Source organism: Rhinopithecus roxellana, chromosome 8 (genome assembly GCF_007565055.1).
Source record: "Rhinopithecus roxellana isolate Shanxi Qingling chromosome 8, ASM756505v1, whole genome shotgun sequence".
NCBI classification, from domain to species: domain Eukaryota; kingdom Metazoa; phylum Chordata; class Mammalia; order Primates; family Cercopithecidae; genus Rhinopithecus; species Rhinopithecus roxellana.
In genome coordinates this window covers 44,150,928-44,163,601 of record NC_044556.1, presented here as the reverse complement: position 1 = coordinate 44,163,601, position 12,674 = coordinate 44,150,928, and the positions used below count along the sequence as shown (strand labels likewise).

The 12,674-nt window shown below is 39.4% G+C and overlaps 1 protein-coding gene across 1 annotated transcript; it reads right to left on the bottom strand.

Annotated features, from left to right (window-relative positions):
* Positions 1 to 8,126: 8,126 nt before the first annotated feature.
* LOC104674020 (small proline-rich protein 2D-like) lies at positions 8,127 to 9,567 on the bottom strand. Its single transcript, XM_010378229.2, has 2 exons — positions 9,463 to 9,567; positions 8,127 to 8,743 (listed from the first exon to the last, which is right to left on the bottom strand). The coding sequence occupies exon 2, from the start codon at positions 8,722 to 8,724 to the stop codon at positions 8,506 to 8,508; it is 219 nt and encodes a 72-aa protein (XP_010376531.2). The 5' UTR covers positions 8,725 to 8,743; positions 9,463 to 9,567; the 3' UTR covers positions 8,127 to 8,505.
* Positions 9,568 to 12,674: the final 3,107 nt, after the last annotated feature.

Here is a 12,674-nt window from a genome sequence, read left to right as displayed (position 1 = left end):
AAGATAAACCCCAAAAAAGAAAATATGAGCCTAGCATAGAGATACTAATAAAGGACAAGCAAACAGTAGAGAAAAATCAATAACATTAAGTTTTATTTCCTTGAAAAATATCAACAAATTTGACAAATCTTTAGACAGATTAACTACAGGAATAAAAAACGATGTAAGACTCAAATACCTAAATTCTTTAAAAAAAAAAAAAAAAAAGGAGTAACGCTACTACTGATTTTACAGAAATGAAAACAATCTGAAAAGGAAACTATAAATAATTCTATGTCAGCTTATTAAATAACCCAGTTAAAATGAACAAATTCTTAGAAATATACTGTCTACCAAACCAAATCATGAAGAAATAGATAATTTGAACAGATCTATAATAAGTAAGGTGATTGAATCACTAATCTAAAATCTCACAAGAAAGAAAGGTGTTGAACCAGAAGGGTTTACTGGAGAAATATATGCCAATCCTTCTCAAAATCATTCAAAAAAGAAAACTGAAAATAGAGACTACTTCCCGTCTTGTTCCATGAGGCCCGCCATTACCCTGACACAAAAGTCAGACAAGGCACTACAAGAAATGAAAACTACAGAACAATATTCCTTATGAATATTGATGCAAAAAATACTCAAAAACATTTAGAATCCCAGATAATTCCTTTGGCTCTGGGCAAGATGGCCAACTGGATGCAGCCAGGTGGAATAGCTGCCGCTAAAGGACCAAGATAACAGGTGCACTTCTAACAGATATTCAGAGGGAAGGCACTGAGAGTGAACCAAGGGAAGACCCAGAAACGAGGCTGAAAAGAGAAAAAGTTAGGAGCCCTGCCCAGAGACACTACACACCAGGACTTGTTCCTGGCCTCCAGTGAATCCAGGGGAACAGCTGAGATGAACTGGCAAGGAGCAACACACTCTCCCCATGGGCCTCTGGAATTCCGGCAAGAGGAGACTCCCTCAACCACCAGGGACACTCCAGTTGACAGGGAGAGCTGCTTAGAGAAGTGACGGGGGCAGCATGCCAGCTGATGTGGAGCTCAACAGGTTTGGTGGGGGCTTGTCTATAATGGAACAGGGCCAGGGATGGCCATCTCCCTAGGCTCAACTTACTTACCTAGCAGACTTTAGCCCTTGGGGAACTGTTGGACCTGAACTCTGCAGGGCAATCTTGCCCTTCAGATGGCACCAGTCTGACCTAAGCACTTCCTAGTCAGCTGGTCTATCCTGAGGTGCCAGCCTGGATGCACTCGTTTCTAGGGCAAACTTGGGCGACCTTGGGACCCACATTTTAGCCTCTGTGCTGGGAGATCACAGCTAACAAATGGAGAACTCCAGTAGGGCAGCCATCTAGGGTCACCCACCGGCCCACCTGCTCACTCCTAACACTGCAGCTTACCGTGGGCCCAAAGTAACATGCCATATCACTTTGCCAGCAGGTGAGTGCATGAGTGGGTTTTGCTTTCCTCTCCTCACAAGTATATGTGAGCATGTGCATCCTGCCCTGTCACTGCTGCAGTGAGAGTACAGTCAGCCCATTCTCCCTTGTGATAGTCATTGCAATCACAGAGCCAGCCAATCCCAACCTTGCCAGTCCACCACCCATGCCAGTGTATACCCTTGTGCCAACACTGTCATGGGGGTGAAACTAGGCACTGAAGACAATGGAAATTCTTGCACCCCAAACAACCACCCTAACCGCAGCACACAGAAAAAGGGTACAGACCTGCACCCACCAGCACCCTACCATATACCAACAACACTACAAGTGTGACAACACACACGGTAACCAGCAGGGACCCCCTACACCCCCAAGCCACATTGCCCCCACCACTGTGGTGAACAGCCCCACAGAGGCTAGCACCTGCAAGAACACTGCCCCCAGCCCAATATTATGCACGCCGCCATGCTGCCACTGCTCTTGGCACATACAAACAAGAATGGACCCCACTGTCACCACACTGCAAAACACCTTGGCTGACACCACTCATCAGAGTGTAGTGAACAGGGTTCAAGGAGCACCTCAGCCTCCATAGCACAGTGGATTCCTAACCTGGGGGAGCCAAAGGACAAAGTCAGGCCTGACACAGTTCCCTCAGAGTTACGGCATGCAGTCCAGGAGTTCGGAGCTGAGTGTTGGGACCCTAAAATATTTCAGAAATGAAGCCAGTCATCTGAATTGATGTTATACCACAATCACAACCTCAAAGTTATCAAATGAGATAAAAGGAATTAAAAGCCACCCAAATGTCAGCAACTTCAAAGATTGAAGGAATATAAGCACATGAAGATAAGAAAGAATCCGCACAAGAACTCTGACAACTCAAAAAGCCGGGGTGCCTTTGTTCCTGCAAACAATCACACAACCTCTCTAGCAAGGGTTCCTAACTGAGCTAGAATGGCTGAAGTGGCAGAAATGGAATTTCGATATGGATAGGAAGGAAGATCATTGATATTTAAGACTATGATGAAACCCAAACCAAGGAAGCTAAGAATCACAATAAAACAACACAGGAGCGGACTGACAAAATAGCCAGTAAAGAAAAGAACATAACCTACCAGATAGAGCTGAAAAACACTACAAAATTTATTGTTTGTTATGTTCTAACGCAATCACAAGCATTAATATCTGAATAGACCAAGCAGAAAAAAGAATCCCAGAGCTCGAACACTGACTTTCTGAAATAAGACAGTCAGACAAGAAAAGAGAGAAATGAATGAAAAGGAATGAATGAAGCCTCAGATAAATATGTTATTTTATAAAGAAATCAAATTAGTGATTCACTGGTGTTGCTGGAAGAGATGGGAAGAGTAACCAACTTGAAAATGTGTTTTGAGATATCATCCATGAGAACTTACCCAATCCAGCTAGAGAGGCAGACATTCAAATTCAGAAAATGCAGACAACCCTAGAAAGATACTACAGAAGAACATCATCTGCAAGGCACATAATCATCAGATTCTTCAAAGTCAAATGAAAGAAAAAATGCTAAAGGCAGCTAGAGAGAAAGGTCAGGTCACCTACATAGGGAGGCCCATCAGACTAACAGCAGACCTCTCAGCAGAAACCATGTAGTCCAGAAGAGATTGGGAGCCAACATACAACATTCTTAGAGAAAAGAAATATCAACCCAGAATTTCATAACTAGTCAAACTCAGTTTCATAAGTTAAAGAGAAAAAAGATCATTTTCAGACAAGCAAAGGCTGAGGGAATTTGTTATCAGTAGAGCTACGTTACTAGAGGGAACAGTAAATATAGAAAGACAATTACCAGCAACTACAGAAACACACTTTAGTACACAACCAGTGACACTATAAAGCAACCACATAAACAAATTTTCAGAATAACCAGCTAACATCATGACACAATGAAATCCACATGTATCAATACTAACCTTGAATGTACATGGGATAAATGTCCCAATTAAAACACAGAGTGGCAAGCTAGAAAAAGAACCAAGATCCATTCGTATGCTGTCTTTAAGAGACCAAACTCACATACAATGACCCACATAGGCTCAAAGTAAGGGGATGGAGAAAAATCTACCAAGCAAACAAACAAACAAACAAACAAAAAGCAAACAAACAGAAAAAAGCAGGGGTTGCCATCTTAATTTCAGTCAAAAGAGACTTTAAACCAACAAACATCAAAAAAAGACTAAAAACAGCCTTACATAATGGTAAAGGGATCAAATCAACAAGAAGACCTATCTTAAATATATGTGCACCCAACACAGGAAAACTCAGATTTATAAATCAAGTTCTTAGAGACCTTCAAAAAGACTTAGACTCCCACATAATAATAGTGAGAGACTGAAACATCACATGGACAGTATTAGACACATCATAGAGACAGAAAATTAACAATGCTACTCACTACCAAATCTTAGCACTGGATCAAATTTACCTGCTAATAATCCATAACTGTCCACCTAAAAACAACAGAATATATATTCTTGTTATTGCAACATGGCACATGGTCTAAAATCCATCACATGATAGGATATAAAACTCTCCTCAGCAAATACAAAAGGACTGAAATCATAGCGACTAGTTCCTCAAACCAGAGTGCAATGAAATTAGAAATCAAGACTAAGAAATTCACTCAAAAACATACAATTAATTAGAAATTCATTAACATGTTTCTGACTGTCTTTTGGGTAAATAATCAAATTAAGGAAAAAATCAAGAAGTTATTAAGCTACAAAGCACCGGAATCTCTGGGCCACAGCTAAAACAGTGGTAAGATGGAAATTTATAGCACTATAACACAGTGAAACCCCATCTCTGCTAAAAATATTGCAAGCTACACATCTTATAAATGTCTAAGATCCAACATCTATAAGGAATTTGAACAAATTTACAAGAAAAATAAACAGCCCCTTTGAAAAGTGGACAAAAGACAGGAACAGGCACTTTCAAAAGGAGACATTCATGTGGCCAAGAAGCATGTGAAAAAAAGTTCAATGTCACAGATCACTGGAGAAATGCAAATCAAAACCACAGTGAGATAGAGTCTCATACCAGTCAGATGGCTATTATTAAAAAGTCAAAAAAAAAAAAAAGTAAGAGGTGCTAGAGAGATTGTAGAGAAAATAAATGCTTATACACTGTTGGTGGAAGTGTAAATTTATTCAAACATTGTGGAATACATGGTAGCAATTACTCAAAGAACTAAAATTGAAGAACTATCATTAAAACCAGCAATCCCATTACTTGGTATATACCCAAAGGAATATAAACCATTCTATCATAAAGATACATGAATGTGTTACATTCATTGCAGCACTATTCATAATAGCAAAGACATGGAATCAAACTAAGTGCCCATCAATGATAGACTAGATAAAGAAAAAGTGGTACATATGCACCATGAAATACTATGCAGCCATAAGAAGATATGAGACTGTGTCCTTTACAGGTACATGGATGCAGCTGGAGGCCATTATCCTTAGCAAACTAAGCAGAAACAAAAAACCAAATATGACATGTTTTCACTTATAACAGTAAGTTAAATGATGAGAACACATGGACACATAAAGGGGAACTGCAGACAATGGGGCCGGGCCTACCACAGGGTGGTGGTTATGGGGAAGGAAAGGATCAGATAAAATAACTAATGGGTACTAGAATTAATACCGAGATGATGAAATCGCTGTATGATAAACCCCTGTGACACAAGTTTAACTATATAACAAACCTGCACATGTACTCCTGAACGTAAAATAAAAGTTTAAAACAAAATAGCAGGTGCTGAAGAGGATGTAAAGAAAAAAGTCTTATATGCCCTTGGTGGGAATGTAAATAAGTACAGCCACTATGGAAAACAGTAAGAAGGTTTCTCCAAAAAAACTAAAAATGTAACTATCATTCAATCCAGCAATCCAACTGCTGTGTATCTATCCAAAGGAAAAAGAAATCAGATTATAAAAAGGATGCCTAAACTTCCATGGCTATTGAAGCACTATTCACAATAGCAAAGATGTGTAACCTAAGCATCTATTAACAAATGGATAAAGAAAATATTGTATGTACACACAATGAAATACTATTCCATTGTAATAAAAAGAATGAAATCCTGTCATTGGAAGCAACATGGATTCAACTGGAGGTCATTATGATAAGTAAAATAAATCAAGCAGAGAAAGACAAATATTGCATGTTTTCACTTATATGTGGGAGCTACAAAAGCTGATCGATAAAGGTAGAGAGTAGAATGATAGATACCAGAAGCAGCAAAGGGTGTTCAGGGGGTGGAGAATGAAAAAACACTGGTTAATGAGTACAAACATAGAGATACATAAAAGGAGTAAGTTTTGTTTGTCAAAGATCAGATGGTTATAGATGTGTTATTTCTGAGGCCTCTGTTCTGTTTCATTGGTCTATATATCTGCTTTGGTACCAGTACCATGCTGTTTTGGTTACTGTAACCTTGTAGTATAGTTTGAAGTCAGGTAGTGTGATGCCCCTAGCTTTGTTCTTTTTGCTTAGGATTGTCTTGGCTATGCAGGCTCTTTTTTCGTTCCATATGAAATTTAAAGTAGTTTTTTCCAATTGATGGGGATAGCATTTAATCTCTAAATTACTTTGAGCAGTATGACCATTTTCATGATATTGATTCTTCCTATCCATGAGCATGGAATGTTTTACCATTTGTTTGTGTCCTCTCTTATTTCCTTGAGCAGTGGTTTATAGTTCTCCTTGAAGAGGTCCTTCACATCCCTCGTAAGTTGTATTTCTAGGTATTTCATTCTTTTTGTAGCAATTGTGAAAGGGAGTTCACTCATGATTTGGCACTCTGTTTGTCTGTTGTTGGTGTACAGGAATGCTTGTAATTTTTGCACATTGATTTTGTAGGCAATACCTTTCAGGACATAGGCATGGGCAAAGACTTCATGACTAAAACACCAAAAATAAATGCAACAAAAGTCAAAATTGACAAATGGGATCTAATGAAACTAAAGAGCTTCTGCACAACAAAAGAAACTATCATCAAAGTGAACAGGCAACCTACAGAATGGGAGAAAATGTTTTCAATCTACCCATCTGACAAAGGGTTCATATCCAGAATCTATAAAGACCTTAAACAAATTTACAAGAAATAAACAACCCCATCAAAAAGTGGGCAAAAGATATGAACAGACACTTCTCAAAAGAAGACATTTATGCAGCCAACAAACATACAAAAAAAAGCTCATCATCACTGGTCATTAGAGAAATGCAAATCAAAACCACAGTGAGATACCATCTGAGGCCAGTTAGAATGGCGATCATTAAAAAGTCAGGAAAACAACAGATGCTGTAGAGGATGTGGGGAAATAGGAATGCTTTTACACTGTTGGTGGGAGGGAGTGTAAATTAGTTCAACCATTGTGGAAGACAGTGTGGTGATTCCTCAAGGATCTAGAAATAGAAATACCATTTGATCCAGCAATACCATTACTGAGTATATACCCAAAGAATTATAAATCACTCTACTATAAAGACACATGCACACATATGTTTATTGTGGCACTATTCACAATAGCAAAGACTTGGAACCAATCCAAATGCCCATCAATGATAGACTGGATAAAGAAAACGTGGCACATATACACCGTGGAATACTATGCAACCATAAAAAAGATGAATTCATGCCTTTTGCAGGGAGATGGATGAAGGTGTAAACCATCATCCTCAGCAAACTAACGCAAGAACAGAAAACCAAATACCACATGTTCTCACTCATAAGTGGGAGCTGAACAATGAGAACCCACAGACACAGGGAGGGGAACATCACACACCGGGGCCTGTCGGGGAGTGAGGGGCTACAGGAGGCATAGTATTAAGAGAAATACCTAATGTAGATAATGGGTTGACGGGTTCAGCAAATGACCATGGCACATATATACCTATGTAACAAACCTACACATTCTGCACATGTACCCCAAAACTTAAAGTGTAATAAAACACTTTTTACAAGGAGTTTTAAATGTTTCCAACAAAGAGAGAAATGATAAGTGCTCAAGGTGATGAATGCCCTAAATTTCCTAATATCCTGACTTTATCACTACACATTTGATCCATGTAACAAAATATCACATGTACCCCAAAATGTGTATAGGTATTAAGAATCAATAAAAAATAGCAAAGAGAGTCTTCTTATTTTCCATATTAGTTACAACCAAGCCACTCTATTGCTGGAACAAATATGATAGTGGTTGTCATGGGGAGTGATGATGATGATGATCATGATGATGATGATCATAATGGTGGAAAAAATGATGATATGTTGCTGCGAATAAACCTCTATCAAATGGCAGCCAATTATGTATTAGGCATTGTGCCAATAAAATTTCAGATAGTAATTCAATTTTATGCCTTAGACAAGTTCGTTAAGTAAATGTTATTTTGCTCACTTTGCAGTAAACAGATTGACAGTCAGAGAAGTTGAATAATATGTTCCTCAAATCAATCAAACACTAATTAAGGAAAATAAAACAGGTTTAAAATCATACAGAAATAATCTTTGATATGTCCCAAATTGTGAGATCCTGCCTGTGGATGAAAGAAAGGTGGAAATATACCCAAATGATTATAAAATATTGCTAATAAAGCAGATTTGAAAAGAAACAAAAGATCCATTCACAAATATTATGCATAGATACTTTATTCAGAGAGTGAAAGGAAAATGACAACTGCACAGGTGGTAGAAGCTCATGCCCAGGGGACAGACAGGCACAGAACACATCAACAGAATTCTCTGATGGTTCCCAGGGAGAGAGCTGCTCTTTCTTCTGAAGCTCTGGGAGCTGGCACAGCCCAGGACTTCCTTTGCTCAGTCTCCACCTGGACAGTGGCAGTATGGCAGCCTCAAAAAGGAAACCTTTTGCTATCAGGGATCATCACAGGCAGATCAAAGCTCCCTGTGTGTCCCTGGATGGCTTTGATGAGAAGATGCAGGTGGAGCTGTGGAACGAGGTGAGCCAAATATCCTTATCCTTTCATGGTCCTCATGAATCCTGAAGCTGTTACTTGCTCTTGGGTGGACACTTTGGCTGGCAGGGTGGGGAAGGTGTCACAGGAGGATATTTCTGCTGGCACTGCTGAGGTGGGCAGGGCTCTGGACACTTTGGTGGTGGGCAGGGCTCAGGGCACTTCAGGGGTGGACATGGCTCTGGACACTTCGGTGTGGGGCACACAGGAGGTGGCTGGCAGGGCTGCTTGCACTGCTGCTGTTGATAAGACATCCTGCTGGAGTCTCAGAATCTGAAAGAAATTATGACAGTGTTCATGGGAATGGACTCCTCCAGAGAGAGAAGCCAAAGCTTGTGTAATACCATAGCATATTATTTCTCCTATCTCCAAGAAATTATTTAAACTCTTAATTCCCTTTTCAAGACTCCCTGGTTTCTCACTTCCACTTCAGCGAATTACTTCATTGTCCCTGGGAATTCCTGTGTTTTCTCATATAAGTTTTCCAAAGAAAACACCTCTGTAGTAAACAACCAAGCATGTTACTTCTATGAAAATAACATCTTCAAGAAAGGCAGTCACAAGTTCAGATACCCAGGGCTGTCTCACAAGCCATTCCTATCGTCGTTATCTGTTGTAAAATCCCAGAGGGTTGACATGGGCACAGAGAAAAGGGCTGTTTGGGAAGAACTACATGCTCTCACACCTGCTACGACATAAACCTTGGAAAAGGACACCAGAAAAGCAAAGAAAAAAGAAAAATACTTTGTTATTTTATTCTTGTTCAAATCAAAGCTTTCCCCTTAACTAACTTCTCTGTCTGTATGAACCCCTAGCTGTGTACCAAAAGAAAGCTAAAATAGCATATCATTGTGCTCTAATCCTACATTTCCATCCACTAAATAGCATCAGATCAACATTCATAGGATTGAATCAACCAAATTTGCTGTACTCAGATTAAATTCAACATTTTAGGGCACAAAGAACAGAGGAACTCAAGGAAGCCAACTCACCAGGTTCTCCAAGGCAGATCGGTGCTCAGGTACCAGGAGTTTAGGAGCAGTGCAGCAGAAAAGCTCTTTACAGGGCCTGCTGCACGACCCAACAGGAAATGGAACTGCCAAAAACTACACTGATCCAGTATTGTCTTAAGTTAAATGCAAATTTATCCATAACTGGCCTGACAGTGATTATCAAACTAGGAAATATCCTGTTCTGGAATCTCCCCACTGGGTTAAGTGTTTCTGACTCACAGAAGCCCTGCCTTAGATCTCAGTTTCAGTGACCTATGGCAAAGGGAGAATTGGGGAATTCTCTAACTGGTGGTAAAGGGATCTCTTTTTTGACTGAGGGCTATGATCCTTTCCTGTCTTACACCTTCCCTAAATCATAAAACTTCCTGCCCTGATCCACTTTAGCTGAATGCCATATTGTTGTATATGAACCCATCTCCACCTCTACTTTCCTTATACAATTTGCCAGTGTGCTAGAAGGAAGGGGAGGCCTAACAAAGGCCTGAATTCTGGCCTCAGATTTTTTTGTTTGCTAAGTTGTGTGACCACAGCCAGGTCACCTCTCCTCCCTGGGATTATAAGCAGGGGAGAATCACACTTACCTCTGGAGTTGGAAGCTGACCGCATTGTGCCATCTGCTGACCCTGTTCAAGCCAGCAACTTTCTCCTCCACTTCTATCTTTCTCTTTCATAGGACCCTGGATTTTACGATTTTCCTTTTCCCTTTGAAGCTGTCTTCTCCATCCAATTTGTACTGGCAATTGTCACCCAGGACAGATTCCAGAGTGAGAGCCAGTCTCCCCAGCACATTTGCTACTTGCTGCCATCAAGGATGTGTACTATTTTTATTTATAAAAATGTATTCTTAGCCACCATGTTAAGGAAATGGAGAGACGTGAAACAAAATTACAAGCATTCATGGTATTGAACCATGCCTATATGATTCCCTGTAACCATCCTATAGAGAACAAGCTGCATAGACTCACATTATCATATGTAAATAATTAGAAGTAGGTTTGCAGAGTGGAGATGGTCAGAGCACTTAAAGTCTGAAATCTGGGGGAAAATACAAACTAAGTGTAACCTAAAATGTATTCTTCCTCTCTGTTTCCAAACAGGTTTTAGGTGTTTCTCGGTGTTTTTTAATTTGTTTGCATGGTCTTTCTTTGTCTTTTCCATAAGCCCCCTAGTCCCATGACCTGCTAGATTATCAAGTCACACCCCAATGTACACCTCTCATCTATCCATTTTGTTACATATTGTTCACTCAACATATATATTGTCGACCCATATAGTGACTCCTCTTTCATATCTTTTGTAAATTCTTCCTGCAATCAGTGAGGCTTACTAAACATGGTATGTGGAATATTTAAGGTGATGTTGCTAGAGCTTCCTTAGACCAATAATCAGGAAGCTTTGCAAGAATGTGGTTTATAATTGGAGAAGAAGAAAGGAAAATGAGGAAGAGGAAAGACTCAAAATCATTGGAGCAGTCACCAGCTGTGCTCCAGGAAGGGCAGGAGTGCTGAATCAACCAAGCATCACATCCCTCAGTTAAGCAGGTTAGGTTCTCAGAACTGCCATTGCTCCTGTCAGTAAGGAAGGGCTTTGGGGCAAGATCACTACTGGCCAGGAAAGTATAGAAATAAAAACATCACATCAGCATCAGCACCTTAAAGTGAGGTGTTTACAAATGGTGTTCTCACCAAATGATCCCTACAAACTATTACACATGCCAAGAACATCAGAGGACAAAGTAAACGGCCTTTATTCAATAGGTCACCTACTACTCCCCAACAGCCTCACATCACATCTAAAACACAAATCCTTAGAGAAATTTCTGATTTCTAACATGCAAAATTGGAGAATTTGCTGCCAAATGAGATCACTGTGTGAGATAACACAGTTTGGGTCACTCCCTGAGACTCCCCTTCTGAGGACACCCCACTCAAACAGGCTGCTTATCACAGCAGTGCAGGCACCAGAGTGGCAGCAGCCCTAGTGCCTCCAGCATCTCAGACAGGGTCACTTTACAAGTTGAGATGGTGAACTTGAAACTCAGAGTTCCTCACAGACCGGCTACATGAGGAATGGCCACAACATGAAGAGGGGCAGCTAGCGGTCACAGCTTCCCCTAGTTAGAACATCCAGGCCCTGAGACATCCAGGTCCTGCAGAATTCTTAAGATCATTAGGAAGGATGTTTTAGAAGACTATTTAATATTATTTAAAACATTCAAATTATAGTAAAAACATATATAAAGCATGACAACATTTTAACATTTATTTATGAAAAGATAAGAAATACCTAAAACATTTTATTAAATGTGATTCTGTTTGGTTGCTGTAATTACAGATGATTTTTATTTTCTTATTTTCCTTTTCAAAATATTTTCCAAATGTTGCCTGTTATTTTGTAAAGACTCTTAAAATTCTTCTTTGAAAAGCTGACAAGAAACAAGTCTGTCCGTAGCTCAATTAGTGAGATAATGATCTTCTTCCTTTTAAGCATCTCTGGTCAAACACTAAAGGTGGGGCCAGATGTGAGTAGGAGTTGTTTTATTATTATACCCCAATATTTAATTACCTCCCTATTATAATCTTTCTTGAAGAAAAATCCTAATAATAATCACGCTTTCTCCTACCAGTGACATAAACACAGGGAAGCCACAAGCACCCAATAGCCATACGTGTCTACGAAACAGTTCACCAAAATTGAGAGATCATACTAGGGTAAAAACATCAGGAATGAGTTTGTCTACTATCCAAGAGCCAGAAAGATAGAAATCGTAAAATTGGTCTGATTATGATGAAATTGGAAGAAACTGATAGTTACTAAGACAGGTGGTAAGGATAATAGAACATAGTGATAATAATAGTATATAGTGATAATAATAATACCTACTGTTAAATTAGGTACATTAGGACTTAGTACTTTATGTGCTTAGACTTATGACTACAGATAGTACTCGTAATAGTAATGTAATACATTGTTAATCAAGGAAATAGAGCCAAAACATCAAGTCTGAGATGTGTTTGATGGTGAGTAAATTATTTGCTTTATCTTTAAGATCTTTTATATCATATTTCTTTTAGGTCAGTGTCCGAAGATTTTAGGGGGAAGCAAATGAAAATACTTTATTTGAATGAGGTGTGGTGAAATAATAAGATGGGCTAACCTTGATACTTACTCTTTTGTGGTGAAAATGAGAG